Source organism: Monodelphis domestica, chromosome 3, assembly GCF_027887165.1.
Source record: "Monodelphis domestica isolate mMonDom1 chromosome 3, mMonDom1.pri, whole genome shotgun sequence".
NCBI classification, from domain to species: domain Eukaryota; kingdom Metazoa; phylum Chordata; class Mammalia; order Didelphimorphia; family Didelphidae; genus Monodelphis; species Monodelphis domestica.
In genome coordinates this window covers 64,032,614-64,058,089 of record NC_077229.1, presented here as the reverse complement: position 1 = coordinate 64,058,089, position 25,476 = coordinate 64,032,614, and the positions used below count along the sequence as shown (strand labels likewise).

General features: G+C 40.3%; 1 protein-coding gene across 3 annotated transcripts; it reads right to left on the bottom strand.

Moving 5' to 3' along the window:
* Positions 1-2,457: 2,457 nt before the first annotated feature.
* LOC103103009 (tetraspanin-3-like) lies at positions 2,458-23,782 on the bottom strand. 3 transcript variants are annotated; one of them, XM_007489494.2, is made up of 8 exons: positions 23,601-23,765; positions 21,235-21,426; positions 17,621-17,812; positions 11,561-11,635; positions 8,657-8,749; positions 8,125-8,259; positions 7,013-7,096; positions 2,458-2,933 (listed from the first exon to the last, which is right to left on the bottom strand). In XM_007489494.2, the coding sequence occupies exons 2-8, from the start codon at positions 21,259-21,261 to the stop codon at positions 2,847-2,849; spliced, it is 693 nt and encodes a 230-aa protein (XP_007489556.2). In that variant the 5' UTR covers positions 21,262-21,426; positions 23,601-23,765; the 3' UTR covers positions 2,458-2,846. The 3 variants fall into 3 exon arrangements, with proteins under 3 accessions (XP_007489556.2, XP_007489555.2, XP_056678047.1); XM_007489493.2 differs by lacking the exon at positions 21,235-21,426 and having other exon boundaries at positions 23,601-23,782; XM_056822069.1 differs by lacking the exons at positions 17,621-17,812; positions 21,235-21,426 and having other exon boundaries at positions 23,601-23,782.
* Positions 23,783-25,476: the final 1,694 nt, after the last annotated feature.

Below are 25,476 nucleotides of genomic sequence, written 5' to 3'. Positions count from 1 at the left end.
CTAAGGCACTATGTGTAATGTCAGTGAAATAATGCTGGACTTGCAGTCAGGAAAGGTTTGGATTTTAAACCCACCTTCAGCTCAAGATACCTTTGAAGTTTAACATTTAACAAGCTCCCAGTTCATTTTTAACCAGCTGAGTGTCCATAAGCAGTGAATCAATCATCGAAAAGATATTAAGTACCTCTAGGTGCTATTAAATTTAAAATTATATCTCTAATCAAAATATTTTATAAGGTTTATTAAGGATTATTAGAAATCAAGGAATAAAGAAAATACACAATAATAACCACGTGCCCATGGCTGATTAGCAAATTCAGAGTCCCTGCCGCCGAGTTTACTTACTACATCATTGCAATGGAATGGAAGAAGCGAGAGGTAGGTGGTACTGCCACTTAAATACCAATTGTGATCTCACCCAGGTGGAGACTCAGGTGAGATTATAGGGAATTCTGAAAAATACCAAGGATTTCTGGGGATTGAAGTCTGGGGTTCAAAATCTCCATTTTTACAGTGCCAAGCACCATGCTAGGTACTAGATACAAAAACAAAAATGGCAGTCCTCACTCTCAAGGGGCTTACACTCAACTAGGGAATCACAAAATTCCTCAGCCTGTTTTCTCATCTATAAAATGGTACTAATACTACAACTGTAATAACTCCCTCTCCAGGTTGTTGTAAAGATTGGATAACAACAATAACAATAGCTACTATTTTAAAATTGATTTAAAGCTTGCAAAGTGATTTTAAAAAAAGACACAAAAACATTTTAACTTTCATCTTAGAATCAATATTGTGTATTCGTCCCAAAGCAGAAGAGTGGTAAAGACTAGGTAGTGTGAGTTCAGTGACTTGCCCAGGGTTACATAGCTAGGAAGTTTCTGGGGCCAAATTTGAATCCAGGACCTCCTGTCTCCAGACCTGGCTCTCAATTCACAGAGCCACCAAGCTGCCCCTGAAGAGTACTTCAAAATATTATCTTATTTTATCCTCACAAAAGCCCTGAGAGGTGTTATCATTATCTCTCTTTTACAAATGACAAAACTGAGGCTGAGAAAGGTGTCTGAGGCTGGATTTGTTTTCAGGTCTTCCTGACGATCTATCCACTACACCACCAAGCTGCCCTGAGATAACAGTGCTTTGGAAACCTTATAGTGCCACATAAATAGCAGCAACCATTATGATTAAGTGATTTTCTCCTTGGTTACAGAGCTAGTAAATGGCAGAACTTGGATTCAATCCCAGGCCCTATTCCAGAATGCTCCTTTATCAACCATCCCAATGTATTTCAGCATCTTTAGTCTCTGCTTAGGTTCCCCATTATTTAATATTAGAATATTTGACATCTCCAAGCCCTCCTATTTAATACCCACAGGCTCAGTTTTGCCTCTTCCCTTGGACTGGAGCCTCTGACTCAGTTCAGGTGAGCTTTTAGAAAATTCCCACACACTATAGCTGAGAATGTGGTACAGTCTAACTTACCTCCATTAGAAAGGTTTAGAGTTTAAATGACTTGTCTAGGGTCACACAAGGAATGTCTGAGACAGGTTTCAAACCTAAGTCTTCCTGACTCTTAATTCCAGTCTCTCCTCTTAGCTTCTTCTATAATTTCACTCTCATCTGTCTCACCTGAATCTCTCTCTGCTTGGGCTAGCAGCAAGCAGCCTACTGCTCCTATAGAGCATAAGTCATCAACTGCCAAGATGACTTGGACTTTTAGCTTTGTGAAAGCCTTGCTGCCTTTTTTCTCTTTCCTATTTTCAGAAACCGTTCTCCTCGTTTCCATTTTCTTAATTTTTGACTTCTATTTCTCTGTTTCTTTCCTGCCATCCTCCTCCTTCAAGATAGCTAGCTACTCTTGCCACAATTCTGCTACCATCTGTTCTTTGGCCTCTATCTGGGTCCACAAACTGATTAAATTAGGAGAATCCAGTGTCAGAGTGTGCTCCGGAGATATTCAGATTTTCTTCTGATGTCTGTTTCACCACCACCACACTGCCTCTCATATTGGAAGTTTCTTTCTCAGTAAGAACTCATCTTTTTTTTTAATCCTTACCTTCTGTCTTAGAATTAATAATGTGCATTGACTAAGAGCAGTAAGGGCTAGGCAATGGGGGTTAAGTGACTAGCTCAAGGTCACCCTGCTAAAAAATGTCTGAGGCCAGATCTCAACCCATCTTGGCCTAGTTCTTAATCTGTTGGATCACTTAGCTGCCCCTGAAACCCATCTTCTTTAAACTTAACAAGACTGGAACTTGCTTTTGAGAATCCATGCCTGAGGAAACAATTCTAGTCTATTTGTTCAGTGAACTATTTCATTATGTATCAGAGCTTACATACTATAACTGGACAGTAACAGGAAAAGCTTGAGATCAAGGTTCTGAGACCACACTCAGTATATAGAAAGTATTAACAACTTGGTCTAGACTTGCTATACATTGTTAAACGTTAACTTACTTAACTTGGTATATTTGTTTTATTTGGATTTTGGTATAAAAGGAGCAAGTAGAAGGAGTAACCAGGAAAGGGAAGGAGGGGGAGAAGAATGCATCTCTCCTTTAAACAAGAATTCGACTGCACATCTTATTGGCATGTCTTTCTACCACTCCCTACCCAATGTTCTGTCAATTCTACCAGTCTGGTTTGGTCCTGACACCAGGCAACTGGGCTGAATTTCTGCCCACTGGGGGCTCTCTTCAGGAGGGGGCTCACCATCAGCAACGTTCAAGACTCAACGTCCTGAATAGCCCAAAACAAACAGCAAAAAAGACCTGAGTTCCATTGCTCATCCTGTGTTGTGATTGCGAAGTAACAGTGGTCTCTCTCACTTCCATGAACACTCTCTTCTAGGAAAACATGCCTGACTCCAGGATGCGATAATCTGGAAGTGTTGATTGTTCCATGAAGAATCCAATGATGAGTGCAGCGAGTAGCTGGAAAACAAGGAGAAACTAACGTTTACCTCTCCCTCCTCCAACCTGGGGAGGATAGGGGAGAAGACAGTAGAGTGTTAGCAAGGGAGTAACACTACCCCAACTTCCTCATTCTATACACAGTGAAAGAAACCTGCCATCTTATCTAGAGACTCAATATGGGGGCTACTCATGCAAATGAGGCAAAGACAGTCTGGTAGAGTGACAAAAATGTACTATGTATGGGATCAGAAGACCAAGATTCAAAGTCTTGCTGTGGGACACTAGTGCATTGTTGGTGGAGTTGTGAACTGAACCAACTATTCTGGAGGGCAATTTGGAACTATGCCCAAAGGGCTATACTGCATACTCTTTGACCAGAAATACCACTGTATCCCAAAGAGATTTTTAAGAAAGGGAAGGAAGGACCTACTTGTACAAAAAAAATATTTATAGCTGCTCTTTTGGGGAATGGCTTAACAAATTGAGGTGTATGTTGGTAATGGAATACTATTGTGCTGTAAGAAACAATGAACAGGATGATTTCAGAAAGAGTCAGAAGACTTACATGAATTGATGCAGAGTGAAATAAACAGAATCAGGGGAACACTGTATACTGTAACAACAATATTGTGGCACGATCAACTGTGAAAGACTTAACTACTCTAAACAATACAATAATCCAAGACAATTCTGAGGGATTTATGGCAAAGAATGCTCTCCACCTCCAGAGAAAGACCTGTTGGAGTCAGAATACAGATCAAAGCATACAATTTCTCACATTAGTTTATTTGGGTTTTATTTTGGGGTTTTGGTTTTATATGATTTTCCTCTTACAAAAATGAATAATATATAAATGTTTTGTTTGGCTATTCCAGGAGGTAGGGAAGGAAGGGAGGGAGGAAGATAATTTGGATCACATAACTTCGGAAAACTTATATGGAAATGTGTTATTTAAATGTAATTGGTAAAATAAAATATCTTTTAAAAAATAAAATGTAAGTTGAACATTAAAAAAAAAAAAGATTTGCTGTGCTATGTACTACCTGTGTAACCTAGGGCAAGTGAGTTAACCTCAAAGTCACCATCTATAAAAGGAGTCTTTGGTAATCTCCAAGGTCTCTTCTAGCTCTGTGCTCTGATTTCTGAATTAACAGACCTAGGTATGAACACCAGATTAACTGGTGTAAAAACTAGTTAGAAACCCAACTTTTGGGCAAGTTGCCAATTACAAATTAGTATCATTATTTAATAACTAACATTTTTATGGCATCTTAAGGTTTGCAGGACCTCGTTTTTTGTAATCAATATGTTCTAAGACCCTTTTGCATTAGTTGAACATTGCGCAAAATAGTGAACCCCATTCTTTCTTATACAAACATAACTAGGCACTTTACAGCTTTTCTTAGGCTTATCAGAGCTACCAGCACTACTACTCTTGTGCTTTAGGTACTAAATAGTGTTAATGAAACAAAGGGAAGCTCTGCTCTGATTCAGGCATGACTTGTTACAAATGACAACTCTGGACAAAGACTGATGGCAGTGCTAATTTTTGCTACAAAACACTGTAATGACTCACTCTAACACTTCTCAGAGAGAGAATGAGTGTGATTGGTCAAACTGCAGCGATACTTTATTTTATCCCGCTTGGGGAAATGGTGTGGTTTTAGCTCAGAGTAAACAAATTTTTGTTTAATGTAGTTTTCTTTATTATTTTTTCAATTGCCAATCACATATTAATGTGTGTTGTTTGCACAAAACAAAGTCCTACAGTATATATATGTACATAGAGTGAGACAGACAAGGAGTGAGATAGCTATCTGTTCATATGTATATACAAAGAAAACAAGCTACATTTATATAGAGATGGATTGGATGGATGGAGAGAGAGAGAGAGAGAGAGAGAGAGAGAGAGAGAGAGAGAGAGAGAGAGAGAGAGAAAGGAGAAAAGATGAAAGAAGAAGAGACAGCTCAAAAAAGGACACTGAAAGTCCATGCCAAAAATTCTCTGAGCTCTATCTCAAAGTTTCCCTCTATGGCCATAACCCTTATCTTTCCTTCAGCTCAAGGGATCTAAAGTCACCTTATCCATCTCTCCTCTCAATCTCATCTCTTCTTGGCTTCTCTGAGAACTCATATTGTTGCTGTTGTTGTTACTGTTAATATTCCTATCTAGAGCAGATGTTTATACAATACTTTCCCCACAATAATCCTAAAAGGTGGGGAGTGCAAGCTTTATTATCTCCATTTTACTGACAAGGAAACTGAGATCTAGAGTGTCTTACCTAAAATCATGCATCTGAGTGAAATGCAGGACTGATATCTGAACCCACTTTTGGCACCAAGTCTAGTCTTCTTTCTTTAAACTACTTTGCCTCCTTTGAGTCCTTATATCTCTCTTCAATTGCTCTTCTCCCCACCCCTAGCCCCCATCAGACATACTTTGATCATCCCCCTCCCTTCCTTAAAAAAACAATCCTTTTGGGACAGATAGGTGGCTCAATGGATAGAGCTCCAGGCCTGCAGTCAGGAGAATCAGGGTTCAAATATGGCCTCAGATATCTCCTAGCTGTATGACCCTGGGCAAGTTTGCTCAGCCCTTGCTTACTATTCTTCTGCTATGGAACCAGTACACAGTATTGATTCTACGACAGAAGGCAAGTCCTTCTAATTATCCTTAAATTCGCCTTTTTTCTCATTCGCATTGTTTCTGACCTCTAAGCCAGCACTCTTAATCCCAAATTGCAGATGAAGAAACTGAGGCAAACAGACTTCAAAGTTATTTGCCCAAGGTCACACAGCTAGTGTCTGAAGTCAAATTGAAGTTGAGTCTTCCTGACTCCAAGCCTAATGCTCTACCTACTGAACCCATTAAGTAAATTGCCCATTAAGAAACTTGCCCAGGTTCAAACTGCCAATAAGTGTCCAAGGCAGGATTTGAACTCTTCCTGACTCCCAACCCATTGCTCTAACCAATGTACCTATTAAATATCTTGTCTTATAAGTGGCCTGCCCAGTGTCACACAGTATATAGAAGCACAACTCAAAAGCAGGTCTTCCTGGTTCCCAGGCCAATTGTCTTTATCATGTTGCCTCCCATTGAAGAGGATTTAATTGAACTGGAGAAGATAGAATAAGGCTGCTCAGGGGCAGCTAGGTGGTGTAGTGGACAGAGTCCTGAGTTTGGAGTCAGGAAGGCCTGAATTCAAATCCAGTCTCAGCCACATACCTGAGCAAGTCACTTAACCCTGTTTGCCTAAAAAGAAGGAGGGGCCTAGTCAGAGAAGGAAGAAGAAAACCTGTATAACGTAATGTCAAAAGACTCAAAAAAGGAGGGGAATGTAGCCATCGATGCTGGTTGAGAGGTCAGAAACAATGGTGAAGGAGAAGAAAGATGGATTTAAGAACGGTGAAGGGAAATGATTCAGGGGATGGGTAAGGGTAGAAGCCAGACTGAAAGAGGCCATGAATCAAGCACCTCTCTCCCAAGGTGGTTGTGAGGATCAAATGAGATAATAATTATCAAGCACTTAACAGGGTACATGCCATAATAGGCAATTACTAAATTCCTCACCTTTTATAACATATAAACAAATATTCTTGAGGTTTATGTAATGTCTTCACTTTCTCATCTCTGCCCCTAAATATAGACACTTACTCTGTGTTTATCATTGTTTTTGTTTTTTTAAACCCTGACCTTCCGTCTTGGAGTCAATACTGTGTATTGGCTCCAAGGCAGAAGAGTGGTAAGGGCCAGGCAATGGGGGTCAAGTGACTTGCCCAGGGTCATACAGCTGGGAAGTGTCTGAGGCCAGATTTGAACCCAGGACTTCCCATCTCTAGGCCTGGCTCTCCATCCACTGAGCTACCCAGCTGCCCCTGGCTACCATTGTTTTGGTAGGCACTTGACTTAGAGGGCCAGGGGAAGAAGGAAAAACCAAGAAGTAAATTACCTCATCTTTCAAGAAACTTATAGCCTGATCAAAAACACATGTTGGAGTCTGAAGGAGTCATAAAATTCAAAACAGCCAAAACCAGAGGAGAAGGTAACATAAATGCCTCAGTCCTCATCTCTGATGGGTCCCGCCTCAGGCACTCACCTCCAGAGCCAGTGCCCCAACACAGCACCACAACACACGGTCAAGGACAACCTTCTGAAGCTGCTCCAGCTTTGGCAGGCACCCCTAATCAAACAATAAGAACAGCAACAGCTCACAAATCTCCAAACTTGAATGGTTTCCATAAGACTTTTCTCATGAGTGGAAGAAATATTATTAGCCCATTTTTAGTTGAATCAAGAGTGGAAGAGTGGTCAGATTGTGGGACTTGGAGGGCAGAAGACCTAGATTCAAATCTCATCTAATACAAGGTATTAGCCCTGAGCAAGTCACTGAACCACTTCAGTTTTTTCATCTGTAAAAAGAAGAATTTGGTCCAGATTGGTGAGGTCAGATTCAAATAAAACTGTTCTCTTTGAGCTGCATGTTGACTCAGAAAACCACAAAGTAACTATCTATATTGTAGTTTTATTTCATTCAAATACTTACTAGCTCTGTGACCCTAGACAAGTCACTTAACCTGTTTCTTCAACTATAAAATGGGGAAAATAAGAGCACCCACCTCACAAGATTAGTGTGAGAATAAAAGGAGACATTTGTAAAAGAAAAAAGTGCTTAGCACATGGTAGGGGAATATAAATGCTTATTCCCTCCCCTATTATGTGGTAGAGATAAGATAAGATTCAATCCCAGGTCACCAATGAAAGGACTGGACATAGGTTGGATGTTAAAGAGACAAATATGCTATGGAACTCTGGACTCAGAATTAGGAGAGACCCAAGTTCAAGTCTTGCTTCTTATACTTGTGAATCAGTGTAACATTGACATTAACAGAGTTCATGACATCTAGGTATTATTACCCTCATTTTATAGATGAGGAAACCTAGCAAGGCTTGAATAAGTTAAGAGGCCACATGGCTAGTAAGATCAAAATCTAGAGTCAAACCAAGTTCCTTCCATCCTTCCACTATAATATGCTATGCTCACCAAGTGTTATACCCATAGGCCTCAGTTTGCTCTTCTGTAATATGGAAATAAAACCTATAGTAACTCCTCCATGAGCTATTGTAAAGGTTTCAAATTCAAAGTACTTTGCAAACCCTGAAGCACTGTATAGATCCTCTTCCCCCCCCCTCCCACCCCCTTGCAGTTACCTCCTGATACAGTAACTGAGAGGGGCCCAAAGCACCAGTACAATTCCAGAAAATCTTCTGACAGCAGCTTGTTGGAGCAGAGAAGTGGCCAGTCACCTTCCAGTCTGTATAATTGTGAATCCCACAGCACTGCAGCTGGGGGAGGCAAAGGGATCACAGAGAGCTTGAGAAAGACTCCTCAAAACGAGGTTCTCAGGGGATGGGACTCGGGGAGGTACAACTTCTCTCTGATGCCCCTCTCCACCAATGACTGTTCTCCTCCCTCCCCATACCTGCACATCCCATCCATATATACAAAGCCACACACACACACACATCTCTTGCCCTCTTTCTTCCCCTTCCAACCACCATCAGAGGCTCTCTGTGTGACTCTCTCCTTCCTCACTCCCAGGCAGAAACATCATATAGATATTGCTTTGCTCTGTGGCCTGTGGCAGGAGTGATGATGGGCAAACTGAGGACAAGATAGTAACGGACCCATCGGTCCTTTCAGCAGAAGAAGCTGGGATGCCAATCTCTTTTCTGGTCTCACCTCTTCTTGGAGTCTATCAACCGCCTTGGTCTTGGAGTCAGACTGGTTTCCATACTGATGAAGATCATCCAGCATGTGTGTCTCCCACTCTCTCTGACAATAACAGAGGTATCCTCATTATACAAAGAGAGGCAGTGCCAGCCTTGCCAATAGTCTGTCCTTACCCGGGTGCCCTTTCTTCCTCCTCTTGGGGGTCCTGATCAATGGGCTTTCCTTTCCTAGGGGCCTTTTCTGTATTCTGTCCAGCTTATCGATGACTTTCCTATAATGTGGCACTCAGAACTAGACACACAATGCACAGGAGGTGGTCAGAGCAGAGCACAAAAGCTCCATCATTTCCCTCGTCTTAGACACTGATCCTCTCTTAGGAGAGTATTAGCTTTGGGGATTGTTGTGTCACATCTCTGACTCATGTTGGACCTACTATCCATTAAAGCTCTTAGACTTATTTTCATACAAATTCTTATCTAATCATACCACCATCTTACTAATATGAATTTTAGAACCCCAGCATAGGATTTCACATTTATCTCTATTAAGTTCAGTCTTACTGGATTCAACCTATTGTTTCTTGTTTGAGAAAAATGCATTTTAAAAAATATAATACAAAATAAAGGGTGTTTAGCAGTCCCACCGGGCTTCTACCCCTGAAGAATGGTACAGACAGCAGGAAAAGGCCTACTAATACAAAAATGCACACAGCAACACAATTCATAATAAAGGCTGGAAAAAATCTCCTGATGCTGGCATTCAAGGCTCTCTATACATTAATAGCATTTTTTTTTCAGACTTATGGCATAGTATTCCCAATCACATACTCTACATTGCAGACAAACTGAAGTCCCTCTCTCTATGCATTTGTACCCTCAGATCTGGAACACCCACACAAGACCATACATTTTGAGCTGGAAGGGTCCTCAGAGGCCATTTAGTCAAATCCCCTCAAGGTCAAGAAAGGCAGAAAAGACATATCCAAAGTCACCCAAGGAGTAAATGGTACAGACAGGATTGAACCCAGCTTTCTGGATTTGAGTTCCAGAATACTTTTCGCTGTACCAGAGTGACTCTTGGTACCCTTGTAAAAATGGAAATTTGAACCCCAGACTTAAATCCCCAGAAGTCCTTGGCACTTCCCAGAATGCCCTATAATATCACGAGTGTCCTCACCTGGGCCAAGAACAAAATGGGTATTTAAACTGACTGTAACGCCTACTTGCTCTCTCTGCTTCCGCTTCTGAGCACACGCAGGCAAGATGTAAGTGGTTGTGAATGGGCTCTGGGCCTAGGCACGTGCTTTTCTTATTTTGTATTTTCTTTATTTCTTAATTCTAATAATCTTTAATAAAACCTCTAAAAATATAATATTTTTAGTAGAGAAACTAAATTTTAAATGTTACACCCTCTTCTGCAAACTGAAGCTTATAGCATCACGAAACAAAAGACTCTGCTGAAAGTAGGAACACTTGACTGCAACCCTCTCATTTAACTAAGAACCAGAAATGAGAAGCAATTTGCCCAGTTACATAGTACATAAGTGAAAGAACTAGGATTAGAACCAGGTGAAGCATTAGAGCCAGCTCAGCATGATTGTTAAATCTTCGGGATGAGCATTTCTACTTCTGAAATTGGCAAACATTACAAATCAGGACTTGACTTATTGTTTTGCTGATTTTTGCTAGACTTAAGAAAGTAATGGAGAATATTCTAATAATGTAGATTAAACTAAAAAGTAGCATACATTCTTTTTTTTTTTTTTGGAAAGTCATTTGTTAAATATTTACCAGCACATCCCTGATTAGAATCCAAGTCTCCTCACTGCCTTATCCATGGATTTTCCTAATAGATCAGGAAATGAACTTTATGAAATATATGAAACACTCTCCTTATGCTTGATGGTACCTTAGGGTCATCTAGTTCAACTCCATCATTTTACAAATGAGGAAACAAATCCAAAGAGATTAAACAGTTCAAAAAGGTCAAGCCCAGGGTCTCTGATTCTTACTCCAAATCTAGCATCCTTTCTAATGTTTTGAGCTACTTCCTCTTCTCCTCTTTCAAGTTCTAGCTTGGGCTTTACCTCCTCCATCGAGCTATTGCTGTTCCTTGAATTTGAAAGTCATTTCTCTCTCCTCAAACATTCCTAGAGCACTTGACCAAGCTCTCCTCATCTTCACCAGGACTGACCTTTCCACCATCTCCCTGTAATTTTTTTTTTCAGTTTCAGCAACAGTTAACACCACACTAAGCAGATGGTTCTCCCAAGAACTGATTCCATGGAGAGTCAGTGTGATAGAGAGCCTTCTGGGTCTTGAAATTTGAGGAAGGATAGTACACACTAAGTTGTAGGGATGGAGGAAGGCATAGGTCTGACCATTTTTGTTCCTCTGCCCAAGAAGCTCTGGTAACTTCCCAATGCCTTTAAGTTAAAATGCAAACTTCTCTGTTTAGCAATTATTAAATAAAGAGGATCAGAGGAGATGGTCTTTAAGGTTCTATCCAACTCTAAATCCTTGTGCCTATTAGCCTATTGTTATTCATAGAGAGTCTATGCTGCCAGCTTGATACAATGGAAGGAACACTGGCTCTGGAGTCAGAGGACATGGGTTCATATCCTACCTCTGCCACTTATAAGCTATGGGATCCTGGGCAAGTCCCTCAACTGTTCTTTGCCTCAGTTCTACATTTTATAAAATGGGGGCTGTGAGTTGAACTAGATGGCCTCTGAGTGCCCTTCTATTTTTTAACCCAAGATCTAATGGGCCTCAAAACCCACCAAGATGCCTAACTCACTTTCATGATCACTTGGGGAATAGACTCTTCTCGGCTTCTTTAGGCCTAAACCCAAATAGGAGTTGTCTAAAATGAAAGCTACAGGAGGCTTGGTCCTTTCTATAGGAGACTTACTTGGCAGGATGAGGTGCATGCCAGGACAGCAGAGGAAGCTTCCATACAAAATAGAACCAGGACCCCATATAGAAACTGAAAGAGAAGGTAGGAGAGAGAGTATGAAGCTATTCATGGAAATTTGGGGGCACTACCCTTGAGCAAGACACAGCACACAGGTTGTTCTAAGAGGCAGAGAGAGGGACACAAAGAGCAATGGAATGAGAGTTAAGAAACCTATATTCAGATCTCAGTCTTACTATCTACACAGCTCTATGACTCTGAGCAAAACTTTTTTTCCCTTCTCTTGGCCTCAGTTTAAATGAGAATAATGATCTCTGCACTCCCTAACTAACAAGAATTTTGAGAGGAAAGTGCCATAAAAACTGGAGTATCAGTATTGAAACACCATTATTTTTATCCTAAAATCTCAATTAAAAACAAATATTAATCAGTTTTAATATGCAATTACAGGATGACAAAAGAAATGGGAAAAAACAAGAACTTTAGACTAACAGCATTGTCATTACCTCTTATATAATCATAGTTCCTATTTCTATGAGTTCTATGGTAAAAGTTAACATATTCATAACAAATACTCTATAAAAGAAGTATCCAAGTTTAAATTATCTCTGTTTTAAAGATGAGGAAACAGGCTGTGAGGGAAGGAAAGGTATTTCTCCAAGATCACATAGCTAGTAAACATCAGTCAAGAATCGGCACTGTTTCCATTAGAACTGAAGCTCCTTGAAGGCAGGAATTGTTTTTCCATTCGACTATGTAGCCTTAGCCCCAGCACCTAATCCATCATAAGCTTGACAAAGACTTCTTGGGGACACTAATACACTTCTTGGAGTTATGAATTAATCCAACCATTCTGGAGGGCAATTTGGAACTATGTGCAAAGTACTTTAAAAGAATGTCTGCCCTTTGATCCAGCCATAGCACTGTTGAGTTTATACCCCAAAGAGCTAATAAGGAAAAAGACTTGTACAAAAATATTCATAGCTGTGCTCTTTGTGGTGTCAAAAAATTGGAAAATGAGAAGATGCCTTTCAATTGGGGAATGGCTGAACAAATTGTAGTATCTGTTGGTGATGGAATATTATTGTGCTGAAAGGAATAAAGAAATGGAGGATTTCTATATGAACAACCTCCTATGAGAAAAACCTCCAGGGATTGATGCAGAGTGAAATGAGCAGAACCAGGAGAACATTGTACACAGAGACTGATACACTATGGCACAATCAAGTGTAACAGTCTTTTCTACTAGTAACAATACAATGACCCAGGACAATCCAGAGGAATTTATGAGAAAGAATGCTATCCATACCCAAAGAAAGAACTGTGGGAGTAGAAATGCAGAAGAACATATGATCGATTACATGGTTCAATGGGGATATGACTAGAGTTTTGGTATTAAAAGATCACTCTCTTGCAAATATAAATAATATGGAAAGAGGTTTTGAATAACGATACCTGTATAACCCAGTGGAATTGCTTGTCAGATCCAGGAGGGGGGAGAGAAAGAACATGAATCATGTAACCATGAAAAAATATTCTAAATAAATAAATTTTTTAATGAAAAAAAAAAACAAAGGCTTCTTGGGAGGAGGAGGGAAGAAGGAAGAGGAGAAAAATGAAATATATGTTTCAATTTGCATTCAGGTTCCATCAGTTCCAGATTGCTTGCCATCTCAGTGAGGGTCTCTCTCAGGGAGAGAATTGGAAACTCAAAACTTTAAAAAGATAATATTAAAAATTATTTTTACTTCTAATAGGGGAAGAACTAAAATATTATTATTTTTAATATTTCTGCTATCTCAGAAAGTGAGACTGTTATTTACTCAGGAGTTGGAGAGGAGTGTTTGCTTTTCCAGGACTAGGGAGAAGCAAATAAAGAATGGGAAGCTTCCTAGGCAAAAAGTCATGTGAAAAATGATCTGTGAGTAGGCTCAACGAGAGTCAGCAGAGCAGTCAAGAAGCTAATGCAGTCTTTTTGGGGGGGGAGGTCGTACATGACATGGTCAGGTGTATGTTTGAGAGAGGTGAGAGTCTTGAGACAGGGAAACCAGTTAGGAGGCTATTGCAAAAGGTAAGGTCGGAGATGACAAAGGTTTGAATTAGGGCGGTGGCCATCCCTCATTCTTTCAACCTGCTCTTATATGCTACAATTTCCAGTCTCCTTTTCATCTTGGTTGCCTTCTTGTGGGTGCACTCTGACTTTCCATAAGTGGATCTAATATGCCCTAAATGCTCATGAGGGCAAAGTACAGGGGAACACTCTAAGCCCTGGACACTAGTATCTCTAGGGTCAAATGACAAATTCCTCACCTTCTAGTGACTCCCTGTCAACATTACCTTGTATCTGCTTCATTTTACATCCATGCATACCTGTTGTCTCCCTGATACAATGTAAGCTCCTTCGGGGCAGACACGGTTACATTTGAGTAGGTATTTACAGAATGCTTGGTGTCTTATCCATGGAGAAGGTACAACTTCGGGGAAAGTTAAATAAGGCAGGATTTTAATTCAGCATAAGGAAAAACATCCTAACATTGACAGTAATCCTCTAATAGAATGGACTGTTCTGGAGGGAAAATGAGTGGCCCATCACTAATAATCTACAGTAAAATATCCATGACCACTTTTTAGGGAAGATGTTAAGGAATTCATGATCAGGTGGATTTGGATCCAACCAGAGAACTGGGGAACTATCTCCTACCTCATTCTGGATTTTTTTTCTGAGCTAGAATTATGATTCTATTCATATAGGAAACTCTTAGTTAAGAAACTCCTCCCAATGCAAATTGGCAACTAGTGTAGGATCTTGTTTTATGTGGAAAATATATTGCAAGACCCTTTGGGTTAAGTTGAAAATCATGAATAATGGTGATCCATTCTTTAATAAATATTTCTTATACAAGCATACTTGGGTACTATACAACTTTTGAGGGCATATCAGAGCAACCAGTATACTTTGGGGACATTGTGAATAACTAAACAGTGTTAATGAAACAAAGAGCTCTGCTCTGACTCAGAAAACAACTTGTCACAAGTAATAACTCTGGGCAAAGCCTGAGGCCAAAGCTAATATTTGGCAAAAAATAAAATGGTGACTCGTACTAACACTTCTCAGAGAGAGAATGAGTATGATTGAGTGAACTGTTGCAAGACTTTATACTACTTGGGGAAATGGTGCAGATTTAGCATATGATTAAAACAATTTTTAATTTTTTTTTATTTGGAAGATTTTATTTAATTATTTTATTTATTTGTTTATTTAGTTTTGCCATGGTTACCAGATTCATGTTCTTTCCCTCCTCTTCTCCCATCCCCTCCCACTAGATAAAACAATTTTTTAACTTATTTTTCTTTTTTTTTTGATTGTCAATCACATGCACCTGAATTTGTGTGGGTTGTGTTTTCATAAAACAGGGTCCTACTGTACTCTGCAACTTAGAGTCTTAATGAGTCGAGAGAGGGGCACTGAATCCTCAATGACTTGTCCAGGCCCACAAAGCCTATAGATGTAAAAGGCAGAACTTAAAGGCTGGCTTTTGAGCCCCTGTGCCAGGATAGTTTTGGAGCTAGGAGCTAGGAAGGGACCTTAGAGATTATCTAGTCCACCTTCCTTATTTTACATGAGGAAGGTGAGGCCCAGAGTATTTAATCACTTGCCTAAGGTTACACAAGTAATAAATACCAGAGGCAGGATTTGAAGCAATATCTTAAGATACCAACCCAGCACTTCCCTACTGTACTTTGTTGCCTCTGTGTTGGCCATACCATGTCACATCTCTACTCCTCCTGACTCCCTAAGGTGGGAAAAGGTCATTCCATCACTTTAGCATGACATAGTAAGTAAGAACTGGTCTCCCAAAGCCAGAAGATTTAAGTTCAAATCTCAGTCCCCAACAATCTAGAGTAAATCACACTTTCTCTCTGAGCCTTGGTTTCCTCATGGTTTCCTGTGAAATGGTAATAAAACATATACTACCTTGTGGTACTTTGGTAGGGAAAGGCCTTTGTGTGCACACACTAACATAATGTTGCTGGACCTAAGATTTTGCCCAATTGTTCTGGGAAACAATTTGGAATTACAATTTTTTAAAAAGTCAGGTTAGTTCATATGTTTTGACCTAGTCATCTCACCACTGGGCATAAACCCCCAAAGAGGTTCAATACAAGAAAACAAAGTCGCATGTTGAACAACAGAATCATAGCAGCACTTGTAGTAGCAAAAATGCAGCAAGCAGATGCCCATCAATTAGAGAATGGCTAAACAAACTGTGACCAATGAATGTAATAGGATGCTGTGTTTCAAGAAAAGCCAAATGGGAAATCCATTCTTTAAGACCCTTGGGAGGATTCTTGCCAAGTGAAGAAAGCATAACCTGGAGAATATTAACAATGGCTTTTGTTGTTGTTATGGTTTGGTTGCTTCAGTCACATCTGACTCTTCATTACCCCATTTGGAGTTTTCTTGTTGAAGATTCTGGAGTGGTTTGCCACTTCCTTTTCTAGCTCATTTTTTCAGATGAGGAACTGAAGGGTGATTTTCTCAGGGTCTTTACACAGCTAGTAAACATCTGAGGCCAGATTTGAATTGAGAAAAATGGGTTTTCCTGACTCCAGGCTCTACATTCTGTCTACTGTCACTGTCTGCCACCCTTTAATAAATGGCTACAATCATGTAAATGAAAACAATAGTCCTAGGCAACTGAACTTGGATTGATTTCCATGACTAGTCTTGCTTCCTCAGGGAAGATGATGGAATATGTGTCCCTCTTCTCAGGAAAGAGTAGAAAGACTACAGGAGTGGAATACTGTCAGAGTTTTGTCTTGTTTTTTTTCTAAAACCCTTACTTTTTGTCTAAATAATAACTCTAAGATGGAAGGGCAAAGGCTAAGCAATGGGGCTTAAGTGACTTGCCCAGAGACACACGGCTAGACAGTGTGTGAGGCAGAATTTAAACCTAGGTCCTCCTGACTCTAGGCCTGGCAGGCACTCTATCTACTGTGCCACCTAGCTGCCCCATCAGAGTTTTGCATAACTCTTTTTCTTTGTCAAAAGGGAGGGTTCTTGTGGAGGGTAGGCATTGGAAAATTGACAATAAGTTTTTAAAAATCACTAATAAAACAAAAAAGAGAAAAAAAATATAAGCCCAAAAAAGCTCTAGAATGGACTTGAATGGACTAGAATGGACAGAATGGAAGGCAGTAAAATGTCATCATACATTAGCAATGAGGAAAGATAATCCTGAGTAATATGAATTGATGCAGAGTGAAGTGAGCAGAACCAGGTATAACCAGCAACTCTGTAAAGAAAAACAACTTGAGAACTTTCATCAAAGCAATGCCCACCCATAATTCCATAGGCCAATGATGAAGCATGCTATCTACCTGACAGAGAGGCAAAAATGAAGAAACATGGTTTTTAAATTAATTTATTTTGCTTGACTATGCTTATGTGGTTTTTTCCCTCTCTCAGTTAATGGTACTACATAGAGGAAACAGTCAGCAATAGTGATGTCCAAAAAAAAAAAGAAAAGAAAGAAAAAAGGGGCTCACTAGTTGTTGTTTTTTTTAAATAGAGGGGGAAAGAAGGAATTGAATTTCTGAACTGAACTGAATTTGTAGCTGGGCAGAAGATGACTTGGAGTGACTAAGTCATTTCTGAAGAAAGGTCAGAAAGAAGCACAGATAAATAGGGCAATTTTGAAGTAGCATCTAAAATTTATTACATATTAGCAAATTACTTATGTTATGCTATGTGCATGGAAATGTTCTTTTTTATGTCTAAGTGCATAATAAAAATAAAATTATAAAAAAAGAATAGTCTATAAAGTCCTTATTCTACCTTAAGAATAGGAATTATTTCCCTTCTTATTGTATTTATAGCCCCTGCACCCATCAGAGAGTCTGGCACTAAGCAGATACTTAATAAATGTTTGTCAGTTGAACAATCTGACAAGGTACCAGGCTTCCAGGAAACAGATAAGGCAAGAGGCAGCTTCCAGGATTGATTCTGCAAGGGCTGGTGTGAGAGGAAGAAAGCCAAAGCCAAAGCATACTCACCATGCCTTGCCAGGGACCAGTGTTCCAATTCGAGATGCCTATAGCCAGGCCCCCAGTAAACAGCAGCAGTGGGGCTGTGGACATGACCAAATAGCCCAGCACCTCCAAGAAAGGATTGTCACAGAAATCCTGATAGCTCCTGTGGGTTTTGAGGGCTGAGACCCCAGCCCAAGCCATGGCGACTGCAGCTCCCTAAACATAAGTGCCATATATCAGTTAGAGAGTCAATAAATATTGTTAAGTGCCTACTGTGTGCCACCCATGTGCTAGGGATATAAAAAGGCAAAATATGGTCCCTGCCCTTAAGGAGCTCACAGTCTAATGGGGAAGACAACATGCAAACATCTATGTATGAGATATACACAGGTTAAGGTGGAAATAATCCATAGATAAAGCATATAAAATGTAAGGAAAGGCATTCTGTAGAAGGTGGGATTTTAGCTGAGTCTTGAAAGATAGTAGAGTTGAGAAGGTAAAGAATACCAGGCATGGGACTAAGGAAAGAAAGGGAATCAAGAAAGGAGGAAGGTTCCTAAATCATGTTCATGCTTCATGAATAGATAGAACTATCCCTCTCTACGGAAAAGTGTCTCTATTCTTATTTCTGAGTTCTTGGAAAGGCTGCTCTGCTAGTCAGTAAAATAAATACTTATTGAGTACAAGAATCCATGCTAGTTACTAAGGATATCAAAAGGAAAATTTACCCATCCCCCAAAATTATAGTGTTTGGGGGTTCTGAGAGGGTGGGGATGGTGTAATCTGATACAGATGAAAATATGATAGACTGTTGTGTGTCTGTAGCATAGCAGTAGACAAAGGAGGAAACCAGATATACCAAAAAAACTCAATTGATAAATGAGCAAAATACATGGACAGTTTATGGATGAAGAAATCAAAGCGATACATCTGTGTATGAAAAAATGCTCTAAGTCACTATTGATTAGGGAAATGTAAACCAAAACAACTCTGAGGTATCATCTCATACCCACCAAATTGGTTAAAATGATAAAAGGGCAAAATGACAAATGTTGTGGAAGGGATGTGGAAAAGTGGGACACTAATACAATGTTGGTAGAACTGCAAACTGATCCAACTATTTTGAAAAGCAATTTGGAATTACTACCAAAGAGACCTAAAACTGTGTATCTCTATTTCCCAAGGAGATCAAGGGAAAAGGAAAAGAAGCTATATGTTCCAAAATATTTTTAAAAGCTTTCTTTGTGGTGGCAAAGAACTGGAAATCAAGGAGACAGTCTATTAATTGGGGAATGGCTAAACAAATTGTGGTGTATGATTATGATGGAATACTTCTGAACTGTAAGAAATAATGAGCAGATTAACTTTTATAAACTTGGAAAGAACTACATGAGGTAAAGAAGAAAGAAATTAGTAGAACCAAGAGAAATTATAGACAGCTACAGATTTGATATTTAAAAAATAATTTGTGAATGTTCACCTCCAGAAAATGAACTGAAAGATGGAAACATGAAAGACATAACCTATATATACATATCCGTTTGCTGGATGATGGCTTCTATGGTGTGTGTAGAGAAGGGAGGGGTCAGATGACTGGAAGTAAATTCTATTAACAAAAAAAAAATTTTAAAGAAGAAAAAAATGGAAAAAATTGTTAAATATCTCATTGGAAAATCCACTGACCTGGAAAATAGATCCAAGAGAGAATTTAAGAATTATTGGACTACCTGAAAGTCACCATCAAAAAAAGAGCCTATATTTGTGGCGGTAAAAAATTTGAAAAATGAGGGGGGTGTCCATTGATTTGGGAAATGGCTAAACACATTGTGGTATCTGATGGTGATGGAATATTATTGTGCTGAAAGGATGAAATGGAACTGGAAAGCCCTTCAGAAATTGATGCAGAATGAAAGGAGCAGAACCAGGAACACATTGTACACAGAGATTGATACAATATGGCATAATTTAATGTAATGAACTTTTCTATAAGGAGCAATGCAATGACCCAGAATAATCTAGAAGAACTTATGAGAAAGAACACTATCCACATTCAGGGAAAGAACTGTGGGAACAGAAACACAGAAGAAAAACATATCAATCACGTGGTTCAACAGGGATGTGATTAGGGTTTTGATGTTAAAAGATCACTCTACTACTGCAAATATGAATAACATGGAAATAGGTTTTAAACAATGATACACGTACAATCCAGTGGAATTGCTTGTCAACTGGGGGGGGGGGTGAGATTATGAATCATGTAACCATGGAAAAAATATTCTAAATAAAAAAAGAATACTATCCTGCAAAAAAAAAAAGGGCTATAAGGGGCAGCTAGCTGGCTCCATGGATTGACAGCCAGGCCTAGAGCCTGGAAGACCTGGGTTCAAATCTGGCCTCAGGTACTTTCTAGCTCTGTGATACTGGGCAAGTCACTTAACCCTCATTACCCAGCCCTTGCCATTGTTCTGTTTGGAATCTATACCCAAAATTGACTCTAAGATGGAAAGCAAGAGGTGTTTGTTTGTTTGTTTTAAACATTATTTTATTTGGTCATTTACAAACATTATTCATTGGAAACAATGATCATTTTCTTTTCCTCCCCCCCACCCCCTCCTCCCCTCCCACCACCTCTCCCATAGCCCACGCATGATTCTACTGGGTATCACATGTGTTCTTGATTCGAACCCATTTCCATGTTGTTAGTATTTGCACTAGAGTGTTCATTTAGAGTCTCTCCTCAGTCATTTCTGTTTGTTTTTTTAAAGAGCCTGGATATCATCCTTCAAGAAATTATCAAGGCAAACTGCCCCAGTATCCTAGAAGCAGACGGTAAATTAGAAATTGAAAAAATCTACCAACTGCCACTTGAAAGAGATCCCAAAATGAAAACTCTCAGGAATAATATAGTCAAATTCCAGAGCTCCCAGGTCAAGGAGCAAATATTGCAAGCACCCAAAAAGAAACAATTCAAAAATCATGGAGCCATAGTCAGGATCACCCAAGAATTTAGCAGCTTCTACTTTAAAGGACTGGAGGGTTTGGAATATGATATTCTCATAGGCAAAGGAGCTAAGATTGCAACCAAGGATCATCTACCTAGCAATGCTGAGTGTAATCCTGGGCAAGGGGGAAGGTAGAGGAATGGATATTTAATATGGAAATATATTTTTCATGATATCATGTATATAATTGATATCGTGTATATAATTAATATCATTTCCTTGCCTCCTCAATGGGTGGGATAGGGGTGGGAGGGAGAGGAAATTTGGAATTCAAAATTTTAAGAGAATGTTTAAAATAAATAATAATTTAAAAAAAAAGAAGCTTAAGGGACTCCCCATTGTTTGTTAAAAACAGATTCCCATTTGGCTTTTAAAGTACTTTAGAATCTGGCTCCAGCCTTTCTTTCCAAGTTGATTATACATTACTTACCCTCATTCACTCCATGCCCCAGCCATCTTGGCCTGCTTGTTGTTTCCTCTTTATAAAATTGCAAACCTTGTCTCCAAGCCTTTGCAAAAGCTATCCTTAATCCCAAGAATACTCTCCTTCACCTCCACATATTAGAATTCTTTTTCCCTTCAAGGCTACCTCCTTCAAGTATCTATGTTTGATTTCCCCAGAGTGCTAGGACCTACCTTCCCTTGTGTGACTTTTGGGTCCATTCCCCTTATTTATCTGTGATCATGTTGTCTTTCCCAAGCAGAATGTAGGCTCCTTGAGGGTAGGCGTTGTTTCACTTTGGTATTTGTATCTACAGCACCAAATTCAGAACAGGGCCTGGGGTGGCACTTAATAAATGTTTATTGATTAAGGAAGTGGTAGCTGAGCTGAGAAGAAAGAAAAGGATGTAGATGATGAAGAGGGAAATCATTCCAGGCACAGGGGAAGGCTTGTCCCAAAGCAGGAGGGCATGACAGACTCAGAAAACAGCTATGTTCTGGTATGGCTGGAACATGAACTATGTGCAGGGGAATAAAGGAAAATCATGGACAAATCCAGAAACATATGTTAGGGCCACATTTCAGGGGATCTTGAATGTCAGACTAAGGAATCTGTGCTTTATTCTAGTGGCAAAAGGGAGATATTGAAGGTTCCTCAGATGGGAAGCCACATGGTTAGAACCAGGCTTTAGAAAGATGGTATGTACTTTACATTAGCTGTATTTAAGAATCAAGAGAATGTTTTTAACTGTGAGTAATCAGAGAAAGCTTCAAGGAGGAAGAAAAGGCATCATGTTGTTTGCCTCCCAAATATTATATTCTTATTTTTATTTTTTGGTCCCAGCCAGTGCCTGGCACAGGATGGACCTTCAATAAAGGTTCAATGAATTGGAGTAAATTAGCAAGCTGCATGGAAGATAGCTTGAGAGCCAGGTGGGCCATTATGAAACCATTAGTCCAAGTGATGGGCAAAGGGACTAAATGAAGATGTTGGCCACCTGAATGGAGATGTGTAACAAGGCACAAATGGTGACTAAAAGTTAGCTTCATCCTTACTACATAACCATGAGCTTTAACAAACTTAGGACACAGACTTGGCAAGGAGATTTCTTGATGCTGTAGAGTTTATAAATTATTTCAAGAAAAGAACAAAATGATCATCAAAAAAAATTTGTGTCTTTTTCATGCCTGGCAATGTGCTAGGTGCTATCTGGAATATAAAACAGTCCCTGCCTTCAAAAAACGCACATTCTATTGGTGAGAAACCAGTCATTATTAGCCAACTCAGGATTGAGTACTCCTACTGAAAGGACCACCTAGCCCATGACTTTCTCATGTAGCAGGTAGGGGGGGCCCCTGCAGCCAGAACAGAGTCCAAGGCTCAGGGGGTTTGGAACAATTAGAGAATTCTACTGTGATCAGTAGGAGTTGCTTTGCCTGGAAGTAAAGATAGAATAATAAGAAAGGGGAAGGAAGGAGATACAAAAAGCAGGGTTAGAGAGAGGAAGCCAGCCAGGGGGACGGGATCAGAGAAGGAATCTCCCTCCCAGCTCAGTAGAATCAAAGTAAAAAACTTTGTTCCTCAAATGAAGTGAGGAACTGATTTTGGAGGTAGGAAGTCCTACACTTGCACTTACAAGTATATTATCTGTAAAATGGGACTAACAACAATTTGTACCACCTCCCCCAAGCTACATAGAAAGCCAGCTTTGAGGTCTGGAAGACTTGGGTTCAAGTCTTATCACTGACACATACTATCTTTTTGAACACAAAGCTCTGTGTCCCCAAGGTTCAGAATTCACCTCTTCCCGCCCTCCCACCCCCAAGTCAGATCTACACCTTCAATAATGTCAATCCAATTCTCCTTGAAGACTTCCAGTGAGAGGTGGAACTCACCACCCCCTGCCAGCAGTTTGCTATGCTTTTGGAACGCTGCAATGCCTACCCAGGAAGCTTTTCTTTTATTTGGAACTCATCTCCCTCCCTGTTAACTGCCTCACTCTAGTCCCAACCTCAAAACCCGTATTTCTACCCTCTGAGCCCAAGCAGAATTAAGTACAATCCCTCTTCCTCATAGCGGTGATCGTCCATTCCCATCCCCTCTTGCCCCGCCCCAAATGGCTGCTCTACTTTGTGGATTAAAGATCCGTAACAATAATTAGCTCCGCGTCAGTAACCTTTCTTAGGAACACCTTCCCCAGTTGTTCACTTACCGAAACACACAAAAAAAAACAAGAGTCAGAGACCAATCTCCGCCACTTTACTGACGAAGAAACTGAGTCCCGGAGAAGGGATGGGACTTGGATAAGGTCACACAGTGAACTAACAGAGGAGCTGGGACTAGACTCCAGGTCTCCCGACTCGCAGACCAGGGTTTCCCATCACAGTACAGGCCACGGGGGAAGAGGGGGGGGGGGGGGAAATGGGACGGAGGAAAACTGGTGAGTTGCAACCGAAATTGTCCAGTCCTGCGTCCCAACCCCCACCCCGAACCCCCTGGCCACACCCAACCCAGCCCGAAGCTCCCGGAGTTCCAGGAGAGGCCCGCCGGCGGCGCGTACCCAGAACAGGAGGCCCAGGAAGCGGAAAGTCCTCCGAAAGGAAGAGAAATCCATGGCCAACAAGGAGAGAACGACGTCCCAGCCCCAGCAATAACTCTAGCTTCTCAGGACCGGTAGTTCTTCTCCGGACCGCCGGCAGCTACTGGAGGAGTCTGGCTGCCTAGCCAGGCCCTGCCCCCAACCCCTTAGCCCCTCCCAGAGCCTCAGCCCCCAGGCCCAGCTCCAGGCCCGCCCCACCCCCAGCCCTAAATTAATCCTTGTGGGTTTTAGTTGGGAGCCTCAGTTTTCCGGAGTATAAAATGAAGGAATTGGACTACTAGTTCAGGAGTTCTTAACCTGGGGTCCCTGAATATATCGGGGGGGGGGGGGGTAAATATAAGTACTTTCTTTTATAATCCCATATATTTTCTTTTCCGTACTTAAAAAAAAACCTTATTATGAGGGAGGTTATATAGGCTTCCCCAGACAGCCAAAGAGGTCCGGGAGTCAAAAAATACTAATGATTTCTAAGGTCTTATCCACCCCAAGGGCCCTCACAACTCTGATCTTCTGTATTTGAAGGTTCCTTCCAGCTCAGACACTTTGTATGAATAGAAGGACCATCCCAACTCCGATGTCTTATGTTCTAAGGACCTGTCCAGCTATGACATTCTTTATTTCAAGGCCTTTTCTAGTCTCGACATTGACTCTTCTGTCTTCTAAGCTTCTTTCAAACTCTGACATTCTAAATTTGAATGTAAACCCCTCCCAAGTTCTGACACTGTCTTCAAAGGTCTTTCCTAGCTCTGAAGCTCCAGGGCCCTTCCCTGCTGGCTCTGACATTCTCTTCTTAGGTCCCTTTTAAATGTTCTGAGGTCCATTATTGCACTTTCATTCCGTGTCCTAAGGGGTGTCCCAACTATGACAGTTTATATCCTTTTTTAAAGTGTTTTTTTTTAATGTGCTTTTCTTTTTTCCAGTCACTGCTACTTTAAAAAAAAAAAAAAACTTACCTTCTGCCTTAGTATCAATATTTGTTCCAAGGCAGAAGAGTGGTAAGAGAGAGGCAACGAGGGTTAAGTGATTGTCCAGATCAAACAACTAGGAAGTGCCTGAAAATTTAAAATTAAATCTCAAATAATACAAATATTATATTTTAGGAGGTCATAGTGACAGGAAGTCAGTGGGCTCTCAGGATATGTAGTTCTTTTTTAGGGTAACAGATTTTCAATTATGCATGCCTGAGGCCAGATTTGACCCCAGGACCTCCAGGCTCCAGGCCTGGCTCTCTATTCACTGAGCCACCCAGCTGTCCCCATAATAACCACTGACTCTCCCTGGCCACAAATATCATCAAGTGAAATGAATCCATACTTTGGTCTCCTCTGAAAATATATACCTCATTCCACTTCGCTGTCCAGAGCCTGCAGGGGGGCTTTACCTCCTCCCACAGTCAGTTTTCCAACTCATGATTGGTCACTACTTTGGTCAGAGTTTCAAAAAATTTCAGTATCATAGAGAGGTCATCTAAATAGTTCTTCTAGTTCTGTTCATTTTGCTGTGCCTCAAATCAAGTCTTTCTGAGTTTCCATGGATGATTTCTATAGAATCCATAATTTCTTTAAAAAATATATTTTTATGGCTATCTGATAGCTTCTTTTTACATCATCTACATTTCCTAATATATCTCTTCCTCTTGACTCTTACTCCAAGAGCAATCTCTTATGACAAAGAATTAAAAAAGGGTAAAACCAAAGCAGATGCATTTGAATGACTAAAAGAAGGTTGTGGGTCACAGATATGATAGAATATGACTATGTTGTAAAGAGAATATCTCAGAGTCATATGAACTGATGAAATAAGCAGAACCAAGGAAACAAAAGAAACAATGACCATA

Excerpts from the sequence above, each read along its gene's own strand:
- LOC103103009 (XM_007489493.2), bottom strand. The coding sequence starts at position 23,654 with ATGGATTTCTCTTCCTTTCGGAGGACTTTCCGCTTCCTGGGCCTCCTG. Across the intron at positions 8,750-11,560 it reads CATGCACCTCATCCTGCCAA|AGAGAGTGGGAGACACACAT; the intron begins GTAAGTCTCCTA and ends TGTTATTGTCAG. Across the intron at positions 7,097-8,124 it reads CTCAGTTACTGTATCAGGAG|GGGTGCCTGCCAAAGCTGGA; the intron begins GTAACTGCAAGG and ends TTGTTTGATTAG.